General features: G+C 56.8%; 1 protein-coding gene across 2 annotated transcripts in view; it reads left to right on the forward strand.

Annotated features, from left to right (window-relative positions):
- Positions 1–25,232, forward strand: part of PRKN (parkin RBR E3 ubiquitin protein ligase) — a 351,420-nt gene that overhangs the window by 312,421 nt on the left and 13,767 nt on the right. For both annotated transcript variants that reach the window (XM_045575139.1, XM_045575140.1), the window contains exons 8-9: positions 6,896–6,957; positions 7,527–7,676. In XM_045575139.1, coding sequence (XP_045431095.1) covers positions 6,896–6,957; positions 7,527–7,676 — 212 coding nt within the window. The remainder of the gene's footprint in view (positions 1–6,895; positions 6,958–7,526; positions 7,677–25,232) is intronic.

Consider the following 25,232-nt stretch of genomic DNA (forward strand, 5'->3'; position numbering starts at 1 on the left):
GGAGTGAAACAATGTCCCTTCAGATCTTTGGGTAAAAAGAACAGGGCAGAGAATTACATGCTCAGTAGGATCCTAGCCACATATTTAGATTGTGTGTGTACATGTGTGTGCATATGTGTGCATGTATGTGCGTGTGCGGGTATCTAAAAGAATATTCACAGGAATATTAATGGTGGTTGTTGCTGGTGGTGGAATTCCTAATTGTTACTTCCTTGAGTATGTGTTGTAGTATTTTACAATGACCGTACAAAAATAAGCACACCAGTTTTATTTGGGAAAACACTTTTTTTAAAGAAGGAGAGATAAGTGTAAATATTATACATTTTTTAACACCTCCTAAATAGGAAAAAAACAAACAAACATTCCAGCAGCACTTCTGAGAAATGGAAAGTGCATGGGCCCTCTTCCTGTCCCCCCAGCACTGTGCACCATGTGACCCCATTTCCTCCTTCTTTTTCAGAAATATTGTTATTGGTTACAGAGAGGAAGGGAGAGGGAGAGAGGGAAACATCAGTGATGAGAGAATCACTGATCACCTGCCTCCTGCAGGCCCCACGCCTGGAACTGAGCCCACACCATCCGGTCAGGAGTGTGCCCTGACCAGAATCAAACTGGCAGCGGCCGGGTCCGCCGGACAATGCTCAAGCACAGACCCACACGGCCGGGCCGCTTCCTGCCATTTTTATGCATTATCTACATTTTCAGGCTCCAGATTTCGTGGGCCTCCTCTCTCAACAGTGAAAAAACACCCCGCTTTTGATCAGTGGTTAGAGCCTCACCCCGAGGGCTGAAGAGTCCCGGGTTCAATTCCAGTCAAGGGCATGCACTTGGGTTGCATGTTTGATCCCCAGGGCGTGTGCAGGAGGTAACCAATGAATGTGTTCCTCTCACATCAATGTTTCTCCCTCTCTCCCCCTCCCTTCCACTCTCTCTTAAACTCAATGGAAAAAATATCCTCAGGAGAGGATCAACAAGAACAAAACAGCACACCCTGTGCTCTGTACTTACTAGAGGTGACAGCTGATAAACATTTGAAAAGTCACCCAATACCCAAAACACACAGACAGCACAATACGGTGGAGGCCACAGGTTGTGAACTTGGCGGGGAATGACAGCCTGGGCGAAGCTGGAGGCCCGGGCCCTCACGTAGGAACAAAGGCTAAAAGGCCATCGGGGTTTGCGGAGAGTAGCCGTCAGCTTCGCAGCACTGACTGTATCCGGGTTGGTTAATGGTTATTCCCTAGTGGACAAGAGCTACAAGCCAACCATCTATAAACCGTTTTCCCAGGGAGGTGCCCGAGGAAGGAGGGCAGGTTAGCTGTCTGGGTTCCGTGTCCCGGGCCCGGTGCCAGCTGGGCGGGGACGCGGAGGAGGCTAAGGAGCCAGTCTGTGCCGCTATTGCCGGGGGGGCCCCCCAGGAACCGCCCTTCTGCGAGAGGAGCCATCCTCCTGCGTTTGAAAGGACGAATGCCCCGCTTCCGATCATGGAGAGCAGGTCTGGAGTCCTTGGTGGAACACCACAGGCAGCTGAGAGCTATCATACGTGGCCTTTGGGACTAATTGAAACGAAGAGCGATTCCTGGTTGGCATAGGAAGGATGTACAGCTCCGGACAGTAAGCCATGACGTAATTAGCAGCAAGGCTGAACCTGTGAGGTGTCTTCCCGCCACTGCATCTGTCCTGTGTCCTTCACGTTGGCTTTTTTGTTTTGTCTCCTCTCTTTCAAATGTCACTCACATCAGCACACAGACTTTAAACACGGGGACTGCGGGAACGTGGTGACGAATGGAAGGAGCGGTGCTTAGAGAGCTTAGCAATTATCCTTTTCAGGATGTGAAATATGCCTTTCAGTAATAAGTGCAGCCATGCCCACGCTAAGACGCATAAAGGAAACAGCACACAGTCCAGGAGTAATGAGGGAAATTACTGAGATCGACATCAAATACAGAAAGGAGAAAGAACATCATGAAACACCTGTAAGATTTTTTTTAAAGGCACAGGAAGGCGGAATCCAAGCCCCCTTTGGAAATGCACCAACTCCTGAGTCCAACAGCACTGATTCTGACATTGTTGTGGATAGAGCTTATTTTTTCGATGTGGTGCTGCCTAAGTGCACGCCAGGGAAGTCCATTTTGAAGGACACGTTTTATGGCAAAGATCAGGGCTCGGGAATGGGGACCGAGCGTGTCCAGTTCACAGGCAGGGCGTGTCCTTACATGCATGTGCACACGTGTTGTGTGGGACTCGGTGCTTCTCCTCAGAAGAGCCCTCGCTGTGTCACAGTATCACTCAGTCACGTTCGCCCCAGGGCGCCCATTCTCACGGAACTTCATCTGACATGACGTCTGGGGGCAAGTCTCCTTTCTGATGGATTCACTCCGGGGTCACAGCCCCATGGGTTCTTTTCCCGCGTCACGTCCACCGGGCATTCGCATGCGCATTTGAGGGAAACAGCCACCACCATAGTCTATGGGAAACAATGTTAAATTCACTCAAAGTGGATTAAAATCAACTCCATTCCTTCCCACTTCCCTCCTGGTGTTCCAATCAAGATGAGCTTTTGAGAGCAAGGGGACATCTGGGCCCCTTGGGCGGTCTGGGACCTCACCTGGGCCTCTGGGTTATGGAAATGGTGGTCTGGGTTACAATCGGCAAGTACACCCCTGATTCAAGACTGGATTCTGTGTTTGTGGCCTGGGCCCTAGGGTACTGTTCTCGGCCCCGCCATGAAGGTCTGGGTCCCGGAGGGAGGTGTGAGCCCCAGGTGGAGGTCTGAGTGAGGGCAGTACGGGTACGTAGGGAAGTCTAAGTCCCAGAGGCAGTCTGGTACCTCACCTGAATGTCTGGGTTTTGGAATCGTTCAGAGTTACCCATAGAGATTACTCCACTGTCACAGCTTTGTGCTCCCAGTTTGTGGCCTGGGCCCCGGGCTGGCCTTCTCAGCCCCGCCATGAAAGTCTGGCACCCGGATGTAGGTCTGAGCCCCGGATGTAGGTCTGGGTGCTGTAGCAATGTGTGGTCACTGGGGGGGCGCTATGGGCCCAGGTGGGAGGTTTGGGGCAAGGGCAAGCCTGGGGATGATGAAATGGTGGTGAGGACTAGCCTGGGTATTTGGACTCCAATTAAGGAGTAGGCACTGGCTTCCAGTATGGTTCCCCGGAATGGCCTTCTGGTCCTCACCATAATGTCTGCGTGGACGGAAGGGGGAGTCAGGATGTGTAGGGTTTGGGGAGCTGGCTGCAGGGGTGACGGCAGATACTTTTCCAGTGGGGAAGTGGTGTGACTTGAGCAAGATCCCTTACACCACTCATTGCAAACGACCCGAGCCTGCCCCCTCCTGCCCTCGGGCCTGCTGTGGACGTGGTGCTCGTCACCGTCTAAGCGTCACCTCGTTTCCCATCCCGAGTTCGATTCCTGGTATCTCTCTCCCCCTCGGAATGCGAGCTCCAGGAGGGCTGGTGTCCGTTCCATTGTCCTAGTAACGCGGCCAGGAGCCCGAACGGTGCCTGGCAGGGGTGGGTGCACCGTGGGTGCCTGCTGAGTGGTGTAAGCTCTTCTATGGACGGTATTCCAGATGTTTCTCCTCTGTGGCCATGATTACAGCAGCTGTGGCAGTCACTGCTCTTGCCCATGTCTCCTGGTTTAAGTCTAAGTTCCTCTCCTATCCACGCCTGCCCGGGAAAGGCGAGGCATAAGGCGGCCGGCTTCAAGGTGCTTTGGAACTGGTTTGGGACGGCTCAGACCCACTCTGCATCGGCCACGGAAAAGCAGTCCTTCGTAGACATAAAGAAGCACCGTGGGCAGAGAGCAGTCCTGAAGACAGGCTGGGCCTTATGTATCACAGGGATTAATTATGTCGAGTCCCGCTGCTGACTTGGAATGCGGTTGCTCAGCCAAGAGGCGGTCGTGAATTTCCATGGATTCTCACCGCCGGACTCGCAGCCTAGCTCGGAAGTGTCTCTTCGGCCCAGGGAAGGGAGCCTCGTCTGCCCGGCGGCGCTGAGCGGCAGGAGCCCACCGCCGGCCCGCCCAGCGTGTGCTGAGGCAGCTGTTCCGTGTGGCCGCGTTGCCTTTGATCACATGGAGTCATCATGTGTTTTCTGTCCCTTTTCATCCTCAGCCATTTTCCTTCCCACGGGGTACTCACAGGGAGCCAGCAGGGAGCTGTCATTGTCAGGCCTGCCTGGGGCCCTAAGCGGTGCCCGAAGACGGATCCCCCTCCACGCACTTCACGCCCACCAGCAGCACGCTGCACGCTGCCTGTGGGTCGCACCCGGTTCCAGCAGCTCATCCGAGAGCTGAGCTCCATGGCCGTGCTCACCTGGGCCGGGTCTCACCCCACGCCCGGTGTTCCATTGAACCCCGAGGATGTCGCGCATGCCCTGTGCTGATTGGCCAGGAAATGGAAAGGAAAAATAGTCACTGAAGACTCATGTGGTTTTTAACACTTTTTATTGGAATTTATTTTCCAAATGAGCCTCCCCTGCTTCCCAGGACGGCTCTGAGGGGGTTCCGCTAAAGCTTCCAGAGAAGCCAGCTGAGGGCCTGGCCGGGTGAGGGGTTTCAGTATCTGCGGGGCCTTTGTGGGCCTGGCCTACCGCCTGAAGCACGTTTTTCTGAGGAAGTTCCAGCTAAAGCGTGAAGGCTCTGTGGCCTGGGGACAGGATAAAAGTCCATGTTGGTTCCAGATGCCGAAATAAAAACCCCGGCCTCAACGTTACCCTTTAAAAAACAGTAAGAGTTCATTCTGGCTTCATGTGTTTTTTTTTAATAAACATTTTAATTCCGTTTTAATGCCAAACAGGCAGTTTACCTCTATTTTTTAGGAAGCTGGTACAAAAGATGAGAAAGGCATTTCCTAACTGGGGAGCGGAGGAGGGTAAAACAATGGATAGTATGTAGTCAGGATAAGTCCAGAGAGAGGCAATTCTAATTAAAGTGGCCAAAGGCAACTAAACAGGCTTTTAAAACTGGGCAAGGACGAGAGGAGTAAGGGAATAACAGGAAGAGAAGGCTCCTCGCGGAAGCAGAATGCACGGTGTTAGCAGGTGACGAGGCCCCAGGTCCCATTTTCCTGGCAGAGAACATTTCCCACGTTAGGAGGACAGAACAAGAGGTTTCAGGAGGAACTTACACTAGAGAAAAGCGAGGACAGGACCGGGGTCCCTCTCCTAAGCGTTTGGACAAACACTTTCCGAGCATCATCCCCGAGGCACAGCTGGGATCTGGGAGACGCCAGAGAGAAAGACCAGCCAGAGGTCGGAGCTCTGAGGGTGGATTTACGTTTAACTTTTCAACATGGGACTTGGAGGCAGAATTTCAAGGTGGGATGTGGCTTACTCAGCTCTGCCAGCTGGCTCATCTACAACCCGCCTGACCAAGGTTAAGTCACCTTGAGAGTGACAGAGCAGCAGCACGGAGGAAACAGCCCATTCTCCTCCCTCCCCCCACCCCCCCTCCCTCTCCCCAACAAAAACCAGGTCAGCTCCAGCTAACGGAACCGCGCCTCGTCAGTTCTCCCTCTGGCATCTTTGTGGGGTATTTGCGTTTGGCCGCAGCTTGCTGGCCATAAGCACCCATCTGTTGGCTGTGTACTCAAGCGACACCCGTCTGTGTGCTCTGGCTGACCCAGCGGCCGAGCAGAAGGCATGGGAAGTGGTTACTAACAGGCCTTTTAATCCGAAATTTGAGTTTGTTTCCCGTTTACATGTTTGGATAAGTGAATGTGTTTGGGTGTCTTGGCTCAAGGTATTTTCATTATCGCCTCAAAGGGTGCAATTTGAAATGGCCAGTGAGATTTTAAAAACAAACAAACAAAAAAAAGAACAACAAAGCATAACCTTCTAGCTAGTCTGATGGTACAAATATGTCATAAAGCTTTATGATAATCAAATAAAAGTATCAAATTGCTTATTAACCACTTTAGATTGCTGTAGTGGATAAGTGAATAAAGGAATAAATAAGTTAATAAAAAGACAGCAAACTTAACGCCCTAAATGTGTACCATCCATACTTTTCTGGGAATATATGACCTGATGATATGTATAAATACACAGAGTATACAGGGGTGGGCAAACTAGGTTTAGATAATACAAATAAATAATACAATAATCGGTAAATAAGAATAGAAGAATAAACTCTTTTTGCATTCTCACAGCTGTAAGCCTACTTTCTCCCACCCCCGTCCATACATCCATGCACCCATATGCACAGACTTGATAGTCTGTTGACCCTCGGCATACTGTCCCAACAAGTCTCAGTTATTTAGCTGGATCCTGGGCTTCTTTAACAGAAGTGGCCTCTGACATCTTGGGGGTTGGGGGAACAGTCTTTCTGGGACACCAGCAGAACAGCCGTCTGGGCCTCCCACCCTCCAGAGACTGGAATCCTCTCTGCCTGTTCCTCTCTCCTTCGTGTCACAACCTAAAATAGGACGTCTGGCTCCCAAAGACCGCGGAGACTCAGGAGCCGAGGCGAGGCTGTATCTCCACCGCCGTCCTTGGTAGAATCACAGGCAGCACGTGGTCCACGCCTCCCCTCCTCACTGAGTCCATGGTCACCCGAGTCGCTTCCCCACAGGCCCTCCTCCGGGCAGGAGCTCGCCAAGGGGCCTTCTCGTGTCAAGAATGAAGCTCTCGTCACTATCGTCTCGGACGTGCCTGTCGCCATTAATTTACGCTTTTCACCAAAACCCTCCCCTCAGGATGTCCATTCCTTTCATGCCTGTTGTCAGGGGATGAACGTCACCTGGTCCTGTTTCTGACTCCTCTCCCCGAGTCTGAGAGGCCGTGATGGCCAGGGCTTAACAAGGAAGACGTGTCCTCACGGCCCAGCATTTCAGAACTGGGGCCGACCCGGTCACATTCCTGTTTGTCACCCATTTCTCTCTCCACAGCCGGCTGCCCCGACTCCTTGATCAAAGAGCTCCATCACTTCAGGATCCTCGGGGACGAGCAGGTGAGTCAGCTCCGAGGCCCCACACCATGCGCGTCGCTAAGAGACGGCCTGGGCTCCCCCGGGGCGGGGTGTCCCCTGACCCCGGTTGCCTTAAATGGGGGGAACGTGCACTGGGGTCTGTGTGAGCACACTCCTCCCTGTCCGACCCACCAGAGCACTTCATCCCGACACCAGCAGAGAGGGGGAGACTGGCAGAGGAGCCAGCCAATAGCGGGAGCGGGCTGCGAGGGACCTTGTCTGCGGTGGAGGGGCCGGCTCTGTCCAGTTCCTCTGCGGCCTGGCTGTGTGGCGCAGACACTGCATGTCCCACTCAAGGCAGACTCGCTAACTTCTTTCTGTGTGCTCAGGAAGAGGCATCTGATTTAAATACGTAGATGTGCTACGTAAATGACCCAGCTGCTGGACAACATACATGTTAGAAACATAATACAGAGCGTGTTATCTGTGAGTAGCGCGCGCGCGCGCGCACACACACACACACACACACACGTGACTGCTTAAAATAACCCGATGTGGGGCTGCACCTGTCCGCCCTCTGCAGTGCTCACTGTCCCGCTCTGTCCCCGCAGTACGGCCGCTACCAGCACTACGGCGCCGAGGAGTGCGTGCTGCGCATGGGCGGCGTGCTGTGCCCGCGCCCCGGCTGCGGCGCCGGGCTGCTCCCCGAGCCCGGCCAGCGGAGGGTCACCTGCGAGGGCGGCGGCGGCCTGGGCTGCGCGGTGAGTACCCGGCACCCGTGTCGCTCTTCTGCGTTCGCTGCTCGGCCGCTGGCTGGGCTTCCTGTGTGCTGTGGTCCCATTGCCCGTTTGAACTCAACGTCTTTGAACTGGTGAATAAGAGAAAGACTTACAAATTCTTACACAGGACTGCAGAGTGATAGATAGATGGTAGACAGAGATAGATGATAGATAGATAGATAGATAGATAGATAGATGATAGACAGATGACAAATAGATGATAAAAAGATAGAAAGGCAAATAGATAATAAAAAGATAGATAGGTGATAGGTAGGTGATAGATGATAAAATGATAGATGATAGATAGATAATAGGCAAATAGATGATAAAATGATAGGTGATAGATGATAGATGACAGATGATAGTCAAATAGATGATAAAATGATAGATAGGTGATAGATGATTGATAGATAGATAGATAGTTAGATAGATGATAGGTAGATAGATGATAGGTAGGTGGGTAGGTAGAGATGTATTTCTTGGGGGGAGGGAGGTGTCGCTTTCATTGGTCTCGCGTGTTTGCTCGAAGCCGTGGGGAGCCACCAGACCAGTCATGAACTTGTCTCGGGGCTCAGCTGACTCGGAGCGGAAGCGGCTGGAGGAGAGGGGGTGCGGGCAGAGAGTCCCTGTCCTCGGGGTCCGAGCAAGGCTGTCGGCCTGGTACCTCAAGGAGCAGAAAGAGGGTCCACGTGGGAAACTGGGGATGCTGTCCGTCACAGATCATTGCTGACGGCGGGAGCGGAGCAAGTGGTGCCCGGGGAGCAGGGAGCACCAAGGGGATGTTGGTGTCCGGAGCTCGGGCCCCGGGCCTGGCTCCTGGCTGGGTCTGGCCGGGTGACGGCGGGGTGAGGCCGGCGACGCAGGGGCCACGGCGTTATAAACTGAAGGGGCAGGTGGGCGGTCCCGCCAGGAGACCGTGCCGGCGGGGAGGGGGAGGGGGTTCTGACCGCCACGCCGTGGCCTGTGGGAGGGACGTGGGCTCAGCGGCACTTCGCGGGGCTGAGAGGGCCGGGGGCGGGCACACCACCCAGCGGGCTGAGCACGGAGGCACCTGTCACCCCGAAAAGCCGCCTGTCACTTTGGGGTGCTGTTGAAAAAGTGAGGGCCACGTGCCTGAGCAGAAAGACGCCCTGGTCCGCAGTGCAAGGCGCCAGCTCCCCGGAGCAGAGCCGCGCAGAGGGCACAGGAGCCCGCCCGTCCCGCCTCCGCCGCTGTGACTGCCGTGGGCCCCCGCCCGCGTGTGGCCTACCGGGCAGGGAGCCCCGGGGTCAGAATGCCGCGGCTGTTTCCTCCGAATGAGCTCCAGTCGGTTTTAACCAACGGCGATATGGCGTGCTCCTCCCGCGGACTGCCGTGCTCGCCGCATTCCCTAACGCTGGGTCATGACCGTCGTTCGCCCTGGCCCGTGTGGCTCGGCTGGTTGGGGTGGTCCCTGGGGCACGGAAAGGTGTGCGGGTTCTGTTCCCGCAGATACACAATGCTTAGAATAGTGTCTGGCATTACGTGTATATTTCCTTAGTCAAACCTTAATATTCATCCAAAGCTCCCCTAAAGGACCCCACATTCAAGGAAATGTACTTCCAGGACATACGCAAAGAGGCTCAGACCCAAACTGAGTTCGTCCGTGGAGTTCAGATGTGTAGCCTCAGAGGGGCTCCGAGAGGCACAGACACAGCCTCCGTGTGAGGCATACCGAGGGACCTGTGAGGTGTTATTCTGCTCGTGGCCAGGCCCCACCACACGCCAGGAGCCCCGCATCCAGGACGGCTGGTGTCCATGGTCTTCGTCCGAAGCAGCAGCTGCCAGCACCGTGACCGTGCGGCTTCGCTGGCGTGAGTGCAGGTGCGCGTTCGTGAGGCACTTGCCTGGCGCTGGGCCTGTCGGTTGGGGCCAGAGGACAGGCGCTGCTGTCACGGGGCTCCCCTGTCCCCGGAGCAGGGTCCCGGCTCCTCAGTGAGGGCGGGTTTCTGTGGGAAGGAGAATGCCCACCCTCCAGGAGGGATGGGGAGGGCGTGGGGGCAGCAGACTTACCGCCATCACGAAGGGGTATTCCAGGCCAGCGCCGCCTACCAGGATCGGAGGAGCTGGCGAGTCACACCTGTTTCCTGTCCTCGGTGTTTATATTCTGGACGTCATCAAATCCATGTGGTGGGGTTTGGCATTTGCTGAATGAATGAATGAATGAATGAATGAATGTTATGTAGAAGTGATATGAAGGCGCCATCACCTTCATTGTCAAATATCAATGGTCATTTATCCAATCTTAGGATTGCTTACCTTGCCTCAACAAATGTGGAACTCCTTTATGCACTTACACAGCAAACAGGGTTTTATTAGCACACAAAACACAGAATTCAGATACCAAAGGATGTAAGCTCAGAGACCCACAAAAACTCAATTAGGAACTGAGGCTCATGTGCCCGCAGGGGGCCACGTGGCCTGATGAAGGACTCCGTCACTCTGACAGGTAAAGTGTGTCTGTCTCGACGGCAAGGCTTTCGTCCTGAAACAGCCCGGAATGTTCTCACAGTGACACACAGCACTCGGTGGAGAATATTCTTGGGGTCAGATCTCCTGACCTCACCCTCTGCCAGCCTCTGATCGTCCTTTCACTGCCGCTCATAAAAACGTTCATTGATTTCCTGCGGAATTGGTGTCACGCATTCTTCTTCTCAGAACTGTCTCTAACTTTTATGACTCGGAAGTGAAATGTTGACGTGTTTGATACTGGAAAATGGCCGGCGAATATGGAATACGTTACAGTCACTCACCAGGAACCCAGAAAGCCATGGCCACGAGCCTCGGGAACGTTCTGTAAATCAAGCGTCTTCATCTCCCGTGGCGTTGCTTGGGGATAGTGTGTGTCTGGGAGGTTATTTCTAAAACAACACTAGTAATCGGAGCCCTGAGGGCACAGGTGAGCGACGCCGTGTCCCCTGCACCTGAGTCCTCAGCTGAGCAGCGGGTCTGGTTCCTCTCAGAGACGCCCGCTCCCCTGCTCCACGGTGACTGCCCGAGTGATTGACAAGCGCGTGGCCTGCCGACCATGCGACCAGCTTAGGCCGCTGGAGGGACAGGACCCGTCACCCAGACGCGCCCACGGATCTCCCCGCCTCCCCACGCATCTACTTCAACGCCCACGGGTCACTTCCGCCATCGGACGGCGAGAGGCTGCCGACACGCGTCAGTTTGACGGGAAGACACGCTGGGCTGCAGGGAGCGACCCCCGATGGGGCCGTGGCCGTGGCCCGTGCGCCACGCGGATACGCAGCGGCCGCTGTAAGGAGTGGTCTCCCGCGCTGAGGCTGCCGGACCACGACTGCTCTTGCTGGCATGGCGAGGATCTAAGGAAAGTGGGTCCTGCCTCCCGCGGTCCCCGATGCCCAGCAAGCCCGCCTCCCGGGCTCCCAGGGGGAGGTGGCGGAAGGCCTCTGTTTGCCTTTTCCCCAGTTTTGTTTTAATTCCGAGAAACGTCCTCCGGCCTCCTGCCTCACACAGGCCCTCGCCTGGCCATGCCCCGGCACCGCCCCCAGAGGGTCAGCCCGCCTCCCAGAGGCGAAGTTACCTTCCCACAGGCGTCCCCGGTGTCTGAGTGCATCAGGCACGCCCCTCCCCTCGCTCCGCAGTGGCCGTCTCCTCCCCTGGAGCCTGATGCTGCCAGGACCAGGCCTCGCAGCACCCTCGGTGGGGGCCCACCCGGTGCCTGCCATCGCCTACTCAGCACGCGGTACCTTTTTGTGGGCATTTAACCTGCACACCTGTCATCGTCGGTGACATGCGGGCCGTACTTTGTCAGCCACCACATCGGGAGATCGAGTCTTTACCGAGAACACACGCATGGACTCCTCTCTCCACTCTGTCCAATCTGCATCAACTTCATGGATGGGTTGTTTGCCACAGAAGTTCACATGGGATCCAATATTTTAAACTTAAAAAAAAAAGGCAAGTTGTAAAAGACACTGTTTGTCAGTCTCCCGTTGCTGCCAGAACCATCACCACAAGCTGGCGGCGTCACGTGGCGTTTGCCATTATCCTCCGTCTAACGGGCCTGGCCGGGTACCAGAAGGCCGGCTTCCCGCGGCCGCCAGGCGGGGGAAGAGCGGATGGCGGGCACTTCCAGAAGCTGAGGAACGCCCGCGGGCATCCTGGCTCTGGCTGGACGTGGAGATGACCCGGTCACCCGCATCAGGCCGCCTCCTCGCCCGGCCGGATGCTGGGGCCATCAGACCATGGATGCGGCGGGTCCGAGCGTCCTGCCGGGAAGACAATTTGTCCCTCAGCGGGGCAGCGGGGAACAGCTGGTCCGAGACGCCTGAAAGGGGAAGTTTGGGGCAAGTTGTGTTTTTCCGGTTTAATAGAAAACCTCACTGAGCCGTGGCCTCCCAAGTCACCAGGTGATGTGTGGGGTCCTCCCCCCCCCTCCCGCCCGCCTCGCTGGCCGGTGGAGAGTGGCCCCCGCACGGCCCCGCCTCGCAGCAGACCCCAGCAGCCACAGACGCTGCGGGCGACGTGCTCAAGGCCCGGGGGCAGCACCACGGGGGACGTTCGGTAAAATGTGGCGCTTACCTCCGGTCCGGCCTTTAAAAGGCCCCCTCTCCCGGGAGAGCTCGTACACAGGCCCCACGGGGCGGCTTCTCTCCCTCCTGCACGCCGACGGCCCAGGCAAGCGTCCTTTTTATTGTGAATCCTCACCCGGGGGATTCCTCCAACTGCCCACTGGCTGTGGGCGTTTAAATGTCCTATTAGACTTGGTGCAGAGCTCAGTGAGGCGGCGTCCGCGGGCGCCCACGGGCCCGGACTGTCAGCAGAGCGGCAGTCTGCCTTCACCACGGGGGCGAGCGTTTGTGAAGGTTGGGGGTGGCTCCTTCCACAGGAGAACCGTTGATGGGGAGTCCCTGCCTCCCAGGCTCGGGGGCATCCCCGCCAGCCAGCGCCGTGGCCTTGCCTCCAAGCTGTCGCTGGTCACTCACTCGTGGCATTGGAAGCTCATTGTGGGATTCACTTCCGGCTCCAACCCATCACCTGACAAGCAGCCCTCCTCTGAGAGAACGGGAGGCCGCACTCTCACTGTGGGGTGCCAGCGGCATCACCCCATTCACCCAGGATGCTCCCCACAGAGTCGGCCCATAGGGCCCCGGGCCAGCGTGGTCCACAGCCAGGGCCCCTCGCAACCCCTCTCCGTGCCCCTGCCTCCCCCTGTTCCCAGGAGATGCTCAGGTGACCCGCCCTGGGCCCACCCCACCCCTGTGGCCCCCTGTTTTCCTCTCTATGCATCCGTCCACCCACTGCCTGGATAACACAGGGTCTGGCTCTCAGAGGAGGGGTGATACGGAGCCAGGCTCCCGGGGCCTGAACCCCAGCTTCCCCACGCCCTGGGTGCCGGTGAGGGCAGGTCACTGAACTCTGCGTGCCAGGTGGGTTTGTGGGTGAAATGGGGTCAGGACGGTGCCAACCCCGAGGGCAGTTCTGAGAGGCATGTCCGCAGCCCGTGCCCCGTCTGCTGGAAGGACGCTGAGGCGCCGGCCGGAGGGCTGGTCCGGCCACACGCTACTGTGTGCTTCCCCACGCGTGTTTCTCACGTTCACCCCGCGGTCCTGTGAGGGGACAGAGGGGACCCGCCACCAACCCCGACCCCGAGGATGCCATGGGGGTGGGCGGGCCGCTGGTTATGACCCCCAACACCCCACCCCCGGAGAAGGGGAGCCACTCTCAGAGCCGCACGCCCGTGGCCACAGGTGACCGGTTATTCGGGGACAAGTCACGGACGGGGGTGAGGGTGCGGTCGCCATGGGAGCCGATGGGTCGGGATAGGTGAGGGAGGAATCCTCGGTCCAGTCCCCAGGGCTCCCTGAGGTCTGCCCGTGTCCCGCTGTCTCGGTTTCCCTGCGAGCTCCTTGGGGGGAATCGGGGCAGACCAGCGGTCTGAGGCCTCCCTGGGAGAGCGGGCCACGGGCTGGAAGATGTGAACGCACCACTCGCTCTGCTGTGCTACTTTAATTCCCACGCAATGTGCCTGAAATACCAGATAAAGTCTAGACTTCTACATTTAATCAAAGTCTTAATCGTAATGAGCCACGCTTATGAAAGGGCAATTAGCAGATTCCCAAAGGACGGGAGTAGCAACTTGCTAATAGCATCCCGAAGGTTCCGCTCTCCGCGCTGGCACATGGAGAAATTCCCCGGCAGAGGCGTGCGAGCCTCCAGGAGCCACGCTGAGCCAGTCCCGAGCCCCGATCCTCGTCAGTCCTGGTCCTCGCCAGTCCCGGTCAGGCCCTGCCCGCCTGTGGCCGGGCCCAGCACCGCCCGCCTCCGTGCCGGAGGGTGTCTCTCCTGTGAGGACTCAGCGATTGTCAAAGCTGCTCCTAAAACGCTCGGGGGTCGTGGGTGAAGCTCGCTGTCCACTTCATCTGAAGCGCCGTTTGGACTGTTGTGGGCAGCACCAGGAGGAACATCTGCACCCGAACTACAGACACTGCCGGGGCGTGACGCTGTGCAGACCGGACTGAAGTTTCTGGGGAACAGAGAGCATCCCGACATGGCAAAGAGCCATTTCCTGCTCCTTGTCCTGGTGTGTCAGCATCCGGACCCCTGACCAAGTCACAGGGCTACTCAGAGCTGGTTGCAGGTCTTACACTGAATTTCAAAAGTTTGCGCTCACCAAACAAAAATAAGTAGGATTTATTATATATATAATAGTTGGATTATTATATATATAATTATATATATAATATATATAATTAATATATATAATGTATATTATATATGTATTATACACACACACACACACACACACTGAGTGGCCAGATTATTACGTATTCAGAGATCATAGTAATCTGGCCACTCAGTGTGTATGTAATATATATATTATATTGGGCTTCTGGGTAAAATTTCGTTTGGTGAAATGTGAACATCTCGGTCATTTTAAGGTCTCTCCTTGTTCCCACATTCCATAAAACCATAGCTTGAACCCCATGGGACCTTACAGTGTAAGGGGTATATGTTCATGTGTAACCTTCTCCAGGGATCAGCCATGTTCCTGTCTTGAAGCTGATTTTCCCAAACCGTGAACGTTTCTTAATTTCATGGCATTTCTATACAAAGCCGTTCCCAGTCACTGTGTGAGACAGTGCGATTGCTCTGCGTCTCCCGCGGTTTCCAGCTCAGTCCAGATCATTCCGCCTTTCTCCAAGATGCCCCTCTCTGCGGGAGCGTTCTCACCCTCCTGTGAGTCTGTGTGACAGTGGGAACTGACCCAGCGGAGCGAGGGCCCCTCTCAGACACCGGTTCCAGTCTGTCCTCCTCCAATGCCGACCCCGCCTTCTGTGAACCAGGGTGGTTTTGGAGGAAACAGAAGTGGGTCCACGGCTTTCAGACACATATATTTTAATTAGGAGGCTAGAAATATTCTCATTTATAATTCCATCTATTACTGTTTGCTTTCATTGCATTAGAGAAGGAGCTGGCTCAAGGGCTCATGTTATTATTACAGAACCCACACAGGAGCAAGAATGAATTAGGAAGCAGGAAAGGAGACCGGGGTCTATTTTAAAGAAAGAAAGGAAGAATGAAAAGAGGAAGTACAGGAACCCGTGGACAGGGATGCCCGCACGGTTTTTAATCGCCACCACGCAGGGTACAACCAGGAAGTAAAAGACACCCTCCCAGCCCAGGGGTTACGTCGGGTTTCCTCGCTGAGAGGACAGTCATCTGAGTGGCTGGCTGGCTGCATCACAGGCTCCAGGAATATTAATAGATTCACTATAGGCTGAGCGCTGATTTATGGAGAACGTCATACTTGCCGATGCAAATTTGTCCTCACCGCGAGTGTGACAGATGTGCGGGCGGAGGCAGCCGTGCGAGCTGGGCTCCTAGGCCGTGGGCACTGGTGACCTGGGCCTTCCCTCCTGAGCCAGTGGGAAGGGGCGGGGCAGAGCCGGGGCAGAGCCACGGGAGCTGGCGGCGGCGGAGCCCGCAGCTCTGATCTGTGAGTCAGACCAGTCCTCGGATTGCGGGGTGCTGTCCCCTAGGGCAGTGGTCGGCAAACTCATCAGTCAGCAGAGCCAAATACCAACAGGACAACGATTGGAATTTCTTTTAAGAGCCACATTTTTTAAACTGAAACTTCTTCTAACGCCACTTCTTCAACATAGACTTGCCCAGGCCGTAGTATTTTGTGGAAGAGCCACATTCAAGGGGCCAAAGAGCCGCAGTTTGCCGATCATGGACCTAGGGGACACTTGGTCATGTCTGGAGACAGTTTTGGTTGCCATAGCTGGGGGAGGGGCAGCACTGGCCCAGGTGGGGCGTGTGGGAGGCAATCAATCCATGTCTCTCTCTCAGCAATATCCTCTCTCTGTCTCTCCCCCTCCCTTCCTTTCTCTCTAAAACATCAATGGGGGGGGCGGGGGTGTATCCTCAGGTGAGGATCAACAACCACAAAAAGCAGCGCCGAGGTCAGGAAGCCTGGCCAGCCCCCACGTTTAGGTCTGACGCTGTGCCGCCGCTTGTCCGGGAGACCTGCCTGCGCTCCCCACGCCTCGTCATCCTGCCTAGAAAAGGAGCCAATCCCAGCACCTGCCTCCCGGCCCCGGTCACCACGGACCTCGGACCTCCGGGCGATGCAGCCTCCCGAGCCGAGTGACAGCTGGGAAGTAACTCAGCCCTGGCCGTGCGGCCGCGTCTCCCCGCCGGCAGGCGTGCGGTGTGAGAGCAGGTGCCGGCACTCAGACTGGCCGCGGGCTAAGGAAACCGGAGCAGCGCTCTCCTCTCAAACCCCGCTGTGACCTTAATCTGCCGCGGCGGGCGGGAGGGGGGCGGCGGGCGGGGAGTGGGGAGGCGGCGGGGAGCGATGGCCGACGGGCTGCCGGGAGGCCGGGATGTGTGTCACCTTCAGCACGCGGCCGGAGGGAAGGACAGATCGCACCGTGTTCAGGGTCCAGGGACTCTGCGTTCTGTGGGGTTATAAGCTGGAAATCACAGCAAGAACCGAGGTACCCAAGAGAAACCAAGATGGCGGCATAGGTAACCACCTAACTGCAGCCTCACACAACAATTTCAAAAAATACAACTAAAATATACAGTGGACATTATCCAGAACTACAGGAAAGTTGAGTGACTGGAAATTCTACAACGAGAAGGAAAGAGAAAACCAGAAGGGAAATCAGAGGAGCTGTAAAAGCCTAAGGTACAGAGACACGTGGTGCGCGGAGAGGACGGAGCCGGAGAGGAGGGGCGGCTGAGTGCCTGGCTGGCGTTCCCTAGCAGGAAGGAGATAAAAGCTCCAACTGTGCTGAGCCCCAGTTCCGACTGCACTGAACCCCAGTTCTGGGCGAGACCCTCGGGCCCCAGGCTCATACAGAGGGAATCTGGGCTGTAAGGCGGAAGCTCAGGGGAGCGGCGAAAGACAGAGCCTCTGAGTCGCCCACATTTCGCGCAGAGGACAGACTGGATTGCCCTAGCGGGAAGGAGACATAAGCTCCGGACTGCTCTTAACCCCACTTCCAACTGCACTGAACCCCAGCGGTGCTTGCAGCGAGTACCAAAGGCAACAACCCTGCCCCCCAGGAGTGTGTCTCGGGGCAGCGTCACTCTGTGTGCTGATTGGCCAGCCGTTTAGTCTTGTTTTCTAAGGAACGTGAGTGTGGGAGAGAGTCACCCTCGGGCACTGGCAGCCGGGCCAGGTCACAGCCGGTCCTCCGAGCTCCTCCTCCCACGGGCAGCCTTCCACAGCCCAGACGGCCACGGCGGCGTCTAGACAGACAGACAGACAGGGAGCGCCTCTTCTTGTGAGCCAGGAAGCATGACCTGAGAGTCTCTGTCTGCCTTCGGTCGGCTTTCCCCCGGTGGCGTGTGGTTCCAGCTGTCGCCGGAGGCAGATGACCCGGATTGAGTTACTTCGCTCGGAGGATGTACTCAATCATAGGACAAAATCCGAATGCCAGATTTTGAAACTAGGGTGTTACTTTTTGATATTGATGGAATTGAATGAGCCCACGGGTTCTAAATTGCAAGTATAAATCAAGTAATTGTGGCAATAACACATCAAAGCCTCTTCTCCGTTAGCCCGGTCCCGATCGATAACCACAAACCATTTATCCGAGATAATGTCCTCACCTGCGCCTGACGGCCTCATTCATAACCGTGAGGGAGCCATCGCCCCGGTGACAGCTGTCTTCTCCGCATCGACTTTCCCATCGCTCCGTCCGAACAGGAGCCCCTCGCGCTGTGCTGACCTTGGGGAGACTGGCCTCCACTGTGCACAGACTCCGGATCACCCGCTCCGGGCGCTTTCATTGTAAGAGGAGAAGCCCACCCCCGAGGGGTGGTTAGCTAGACTCCGCTCCGAAGGGGGGATACAGAGCAGCGGGTGGTCCTGGCCGGGACCCCCTTTGTGGCTGCGCTGTCCAGCGCCCCCTCCTCCCCACCCCATTAGGAGGGAGCTGTCAAACAATGTGTAACAAAAGTGCAAAGACTTGGGCAGAAAAGACACACAGGGCCCAGCTGGCGTGGCTCCGGGGCTGAGCATCGACCAATGAACAGGAGGTCACAGTTCGATTCCCGGTCAGGGCACAGGCCTGGGTTGCGGGCTCCATCCCCAGGGGGAGGCGTGCAGGAGGCAGCCGGTCCGTGATTCTCTCTCAGCACTGATGTCTCTCTCTCTCCTCCTCTCCTTTCCTCTCTGAAATCAATTAAAAAAAACATTTTTTAAAGAAAAAGAAAAGATACACAGGAACTCAGAATATACCTGGTATGTTACTTGGTAACCATTAACTTCTTACAAATTTGAAACATAAATGCCAACCCCTCCCCCGCCTCCTGAGAAATGGGCTCATGAGTGTCCATTGCCTCTGTCTCCGCCTTCTCCGTGCATGGGTACTGCCTCAGTACGTGCATTCACTTCAGCACACGGCAGTCCATACAGCACACGTATGATGTCTATGTACGTGTGAACGGACACATGGAGGCAGGACTGAGGGTGGCAGGGGTGTGCGGGAGGTCTTTATGGAGCTGGTCTTCCTCCCGGGCGTCCCCCACCTGCAGCTTCTCCATCGGGGGAGGGGGTGGCCTGGCTCCTGGGAGCCCAGAGCCGAAGGCGCCGGGCTGGAGCGGAGCAGCCGCTCCGGTTTAGCCGCAGGGCAGCCCGGTTAGGCTCACGGAGAGCCGAGGGCTCAGACGGGAGCCGGTCAGTGCACAGCGGCCCCTCTCCGTGCGGAAGGCAGCGCTCGGTCACCTCGCAGGGGCCCCGGGAGCAGGGAGCAGGTTGCCATGGTAACGGCTCAGTGTGGGGCGAGGAGGAAAATGGGATTAAAAGAGGATATTTTCCTTCCACCCGGCTCTTTCCTCCAAGATCGTTAAGAGGTCGCCGCCCTGCGCTGGCAGAAAAGAAATCCTATTCAGGCTTACGGGGCACAGCCGCCGGCTGGGGGAGCGGGAGCCGGCGGCCGGCTGCGGGGCGCTCCTACGTGGGGGCTCCTGTGGCTGTTATTGCTGCTGGGGGGGGAGGGTGTGCAGGACAGTGGATTGAAAGCGGGGTTCCCTGGGAGCTTAAACAGGAGGAGCTGTCCCTTCTGCAGCTGCCTCCTTCCTCACCGGCTCCCTGGCCTCCCTCACCCGGCTCCCTGGGCCTCCTCACCCGGCCCCCTGGCCTCCCTCACCCGGCTCCTTGGGCCTCCTCACCCGGCTCCCTGGGCCTCCTCACCTGGCTCCCTGGGCCTCCTCACCCGGCCCCCTGGCCTCCCTCACCCGGCTCCTTGGAGCCGTGGAGGAGATCAGAGGTGAGAAAGGGCACTTCCCGGGCAGAGCTGTCCGGGGAGAGAAGGTGTCTCCTCAGCCGCAGACAGAAAGGGGCCTGACCACTGGGTGTGACGGAAGGCGTGGCTCAGTGGATAGAGCAGTGGTCTTCAACCTTCCCAATGCCGTGACCCTTTAACCCAGCTCCTCATGCTGTGGTGACCCCCCACCACAACATTATTGTCGTTGCTTGGTCATAGCTGTGATTTGGTACTGTGTGAATCGGATGTAAATGTCTGCTAGGCAGGATGCCTTAGGCGACCCCTGTGAAAGGGGCCATGGCCCACAGGTGGAGAACCGGGGGCTGCAGGTTACAGACGGGTTGCCAGAGGGATGCGTCCCCGTTAGGGCACGTTCCTGGAGGGAGGAGGTGTGGCTGCCGTGGGAGCAGTCTCCGAGGCCGAGCTGGGGCCCCAGGTCCGTAAAACCGTGAGAGCGAGGACCGAGGTCCAGGGCCTCTGCCAGCCCAGACTGAGTCAGCGTGTGCCTCCGGGTAAAGGCCTCCAGGCGGCGTGGCACAGTGCCCCCAAGCCAGGAGCCACGCGTGTCCCCAGCCGTGTCGCATGTCCCCCGTGGGCTGCACTAGCCCTTGGCTGGGCACGTGTGGTGTGCAGGAGAGAGCGGACCCCAGGGCCAAAGTGCCGACCCTGAACCCCGGCTTGACCACCTTAGGGTCCTTCACGGCCCCTGGCACTGCCCCGGGGTGCCTGTGAGAACTCACCAGCCAGTGTGGCCGCCTCCTCTCACCGGTCCCCACGCCGCCCTCCCATCGCCATCGTTAGTTCCCGCTCCGAGTCCTGTCCGTGGGGCGAACAGCCCAGCTTCACGTCTCCGAGGGCCACCTCCGCCGGCGCCCTGGCTGGCTGCACCGGGCAGGCTGGACGCCCTCGGGGATCCTGCCTTGTCCTCGGGAGACGTGAACTCCAGGCGGTGCCTCTGCCGGGCCCTGTGCTGCTCCCACGCAGTGAGAATAGACTGCAGTCGAGCTGGGCTGGCAGCAGAGTCCTGGGTGCACACTCCGGCCCCCGTCCTATCTGCATTCCCACAGACTGGCATCCGCGCCTCCCCCCGCGGCCCCTGCACTCTCCTCCCCAGCTCCCCCCGGGCGCTCCTCTGATTGCTCTCCTTCCCCCTCCTCCCTCCGGGTCCTCCCAGTTCTTGGCCAGGAGCCAGCGGGGGAGCATCTGCGGTGCATAATGAGCCATTGTTCCTCTGAGCAGCGCTGGGCGCGCTCCTTCCCGCTGACTTTACAGGGACCTTGTCTTCTCCTCCGAGGACTCCGCTGCAGGGACAAGAGTCACCTTCCCTTCCCTCTCGCGGAGTGATTGACCCGCCGTCTCCGACAGGAACACACCGGAGAGAGAAAGGCGGCAGAGGCAGCCACGGGCAATGTGAACCGGCCAAGGCCGCCGGCCGCACCCTCTAAGCGCCGCTCCTCTGCAGGGCCCTCGCCTCCGCCTCTCGGGGCCCTGTTTCCTCCGGGACGACCGAGCCGGCGCGCGTCCCGCCCCCTGTGCGCAGCTGTCCGGCGGCTCGGTGGGTGTTTCTGGCTGGCACACGGGCGGCACTGCTCAAGCAGCCATGTGCCCGGTGACCGTGTGCGCAGCTTCCAGGACCGGACGGCCCAGGGTCCGGGCGGCCTGTCGCCGCCTGAGCCAGCGAAGCAGACACAAGGCTGAATCCCGTGTGAGCGTTTATTCCGATCCTGCGGGCAGCGTGGGAGAGCAGCAGGCCACACACAGAAACCTCTGCCCCTCTCCCTACGCCAGCCGCTCAGAGGGAGGAGGACAGAGGTTCTGGGGGAAGGAAGCAAAAGAGTGTGGGAAATGGGCGGTTGGCAGGTAATTTGGGCTGGAGATTGCAAAGGCCTGCAGGCAGGCAGAGGCCGGGATCCTCAAAGGCTTAGTGACCTGCGCAGGGCGGGCACCTCTGGGTCTGCAGCAAGGACTGGAGCATCTGAAAGAGAAGCTCCTCCGCCTTTTTTCCTCATTATGGACGTCAGAGAGGAAGGGAGAGGGAGAGAGAGAGACATCCATGATGAGAGAGAATCGCGGGTCTTTTTCCTCATTATGGACGTCAGAGAGGGAGGGAGAGGGAGAGAGAGAGACATCCATGATGAGAGAGAATCGCGGATCGGCTGCCTCCTGCAGGGCCCACACTGGGGACCAAGCCCACACCCCGGGCCTGTGCCCTGACCGGGAATCGAACGGTGACCTCCTGGATCACAGGTCAGTGCTCAACCCCCCAACCGGGCCCAGATCAGGAAACTTTAAGAGGGACTTTGCCGCCCGTGCTGGAGGGTGGCAGACACGGAGCCTGGGCAGCACACAGGCTCCCACATAAGATCAGGCGGTGGGCGGGCGCTGAGCCGCAGGGCGCCTCCCGTCGCTCACCGGTAGCTGAGGGCCAGCAGCACCCACCCTCCGCGCTCCACGCGCACACGGCGCCCCGGACCCGGCCCTGCAGCCACCGGGCAGGACCACGGGCTCTGGCTGCCCGCCGCTCACAGGGGCCACGTTTCCTCAGACGGGCGGCAGCAGACGGTGCCGGGGTCACACCCCGGCGGTGCCCGGACCGCCTGCCCAGGCCTTCCGACAGAGCCGCTCTCCGCGAACACGGCCTTGCATCGCCCGTGCGTTTCTCCCTTAAAACGGCGGAGAGGGAGCGGGTGTACAGGCCGCACAGAAGCTCTCCCAGGGCCACGGAGAAAGCAGGCCCGGCCTGTCTCGCGTCCTGGCCCACGTGCTGGGCGCGACGTGGCACCGGGTGCCTGTGGCACCGGGAGAGGCTGCGGGGGCATCTCCATCGTTGACATCCTCCCCGTTTGTTTACTCTCGTCTCGAACCCACGGCCGGGCAGGCTCCTCCCCGGGAAACTGCCCATCGAGAGGGGCTTGGACCCGATGCCATTCGCCACGGATGTGTGTGTCTCTCCCCTTTCTCTCTCTCTCCGATCCCTTCCTTGTCCACAGTTCTTTCCGTGCAGAGAGGGAGGATGGGGAAGAAGAGAGCATGGGAGCACACAGAGAGCCCGGAGGAGCGTGGGCACCCGTCAGAGCGGCGCGGGCGTGGGTTAAGGTTCCGGGGGTTTCCATTTTATTCTGTTCTCCCGGCTTTGTGTCAGGTGGTTGTTGCTTTGCCCTCAGCCGGCAAGCGAGAGGGCAGTGAGCGTCCTGCTCTGGGTCCCCCGCCGGCTGTCCCCGATGTTTTCTTGGAGGAAATCATAGGAAAGATATTCCTTTGCTGTTGCTGTTTCCATAGTGATAACCCATTAGCGAAACTCTATACGGAAAGTCCAAAAGAATAGAAGTTGTGCTTTTCATCAAATCCTCTACTTCTCAGACTCACAAAACTCTGAGCTCCCTGCCCATTAGCACAGTCGTAAGAACCTTCTCGGCACCACCGACATTAACCTCTGACCCTACGGAACCAGAATAAACCGGAGAGTCGAGAAACCTATCTATCTCAACTTTTTTACGCGTCCCTTTGCTCTTCGTGGATTTCCTCTGTGTAGGCGCTGCACATAAAGTCTTCTCGTGCTGAGTTGACTCATTTCTCTCTGAATGCCGCATGTGGTCCGTTTAGAGCTGTGAGCGCCAATCAGGCTTCCTATGACCTCAGGGCCCCTGTCTTCCTCCCGGTGGTCCTGGGGCCGGACAGAGAATGTCGCTTCTCGAAGTGACCTCGCACCCACTGAATGCTCTCGTGCTGGCTCCCTTGATTTAAAAATATATGTGTTGTTTTTTTTATTGTCTAAAGTTTTACATAAGTCTCCTTTTTCCCTGGTTGACCCCTCCACCCCTGAGGGCAACCCCCACCGCCCCAGTGTCTGTGTCCATTGGTCACACTAACATGCGTGCATACACACCCTTTGGCTGATCTCTAACCCCCTCCCCCCACCACCACCCTCCCCCCTGCCATTTGTCTCTGGATCTATTTTTGTCCATCAGTTTATGTTGTTCATTATATCCAACAGATGAGTGAGATCATGTGATATTTATCTTTCTCTGCCTGGCTTATTTCATTTAGCATAATGCTCTCCACTCTCATCCATGCTGTTGCAAATGGTAGGAATTCCTTCGTTTTTACAGCAGCATAGTATTCCACTGAGTAGATGTACCAGTTTTCCAATCCATTCATCTGCTGATGGGCACTTAGGCTGTTTCCAAATCTTAGCTGTGGTGAATTGTGCTGCTATGAACATAGGGGTGCATATATCCTTTCTGATTGGTGTTTCTAGTTTCTTGGGATATATTCCTAGAAGTGGGATCACTGGGTCAAATGGGAGTTCCATTTTCAGTTTTTTGAGAAAACTCCATACTGTTCTCCACAGTGGCTGCACCAGTCTGCATTCCCACCAGCAGTGCACCTGGGTTCCTTTATCTCCGCATCCTCGCCAGCACTGTGTTGATTTGTTGACGATAGCCGTTCTGACAGGTGTGAAATGGTACCGCATTGTGGTTTGGCCCCTTAATGTTTAGTGAAGGCTGAAAACAATTCACTGTGTAGGCTCAGGACATGGGTTACCGCCCAGAAAGGGGGTCAGTTCCAGGCATCACCCGATACTCAGCTCCCAAGCCGCTTTTTGACAAATTGGGATGGAAATTCTACACCCGGAGTTATCGTTTAAGAAAGGACTGACTGCCAGGATAGGTTTGGCTCAAGGAAAGAGCGTTGGCTTGGGGACTAAAAGGTCCCGGGTTCGATTCCGGTCAAGGGCATGTACCTTGGTTGCGGGCACATCCCCAGTAGGGGGTTGCAAGAGGCGGCTGATCGATGACTCTCTCATTGATGTTTCTGACTCTCTATCTCTCTCCCTTCTTCTCTGTACAAAATCAATAAAATATATTTGTAAAAAAAAAAAAAAGAAAAATAAAGGACTGACTTTTGCTCTTCAAGGTCCCCTGAGCGTCCCCATAGACGGTGGGAATGGAGTGTGTGTCATTCCGTGCCCAGATGCCCGACGTAATGACTCAGACAGCAGTGAGCGCCAGACCCTCCCTGCCTGGGGGGCGCCTGGCCACCTGCAGGGAAAGGCTCAGCGGGGAAGTGTATGTTATTTTCTGACGTCATCACCAGCGGCGCGCGGAAAAGCCGAACGTGGGCCGGTTTTGTCCACGCGTGTTGCCCCCCAGTCACGGTCCTCTGGTCTCCCTTATCAGGAGATCATGGTTCGATTCTTGGTCAGGGCACTGGCCCAGGTTTCAGGCTTGATCCCCAGTGTGGGGCGTGCAGGAGGCAGCTGATCCATGATTCTCTCTCATCATTAATGTTTCTTTCTCTCTCTCCCCCTTCCCCTTCCGCTCTCTCTAAAAATCAATATGGCCGGGACGGGTTTAGCTCAATGAATAGAGCGTCGGCTTGGGGACTGAAGGGACCCGGGTTTGATTCCGGTCAAGGGCATGTACCTTGGTTGCGGGCATATCCCCAGTAGGGGGTGTGCAAGAGGCAACTGATCGATGACTCTCTCTCATCGATGTTTCTAACTCTCTATCTCTCTCCCTTCCTCTCTGTACAAAATCAATAAAATATATTTTTAAAAAAAGAGAAATATAAAAATCAATATGAACATATTTTTAAAGAAAAAAATGACAAATTGTATAGCACATCACGTGGCATGGCAAAATAGAAAAACACGCCGAAACCGGTTTGGCTCAGTGGATAGAGCGTTGGTCTGCGGACTGAAAGGTCCCTGGTTCGATTCCTGTCAAGGACATGTACCTTGGTTGCGGGCACAACCCCAGTAGGG

The sequence above is a fragment of the Pipistrellus kuhlii genome, unplaced genomic scaffold (assembly GCF_014108245.1).
Source record: "Pipistrellus kuhlii isolate mPipKuh1 unplaced genomic scaffold, mPipKuh1.p scaffold_m20_p_67, whole genome shotgun sequence".
In the NCBI taxonomy this organism is placed as follows: domain Eukaryota; kingdom Metazoa; phylum Chordata; class Mammalia; order Chiroptera; family Vespertilionidae; genus Pipistrellus; species Pipistrellus kuhlii.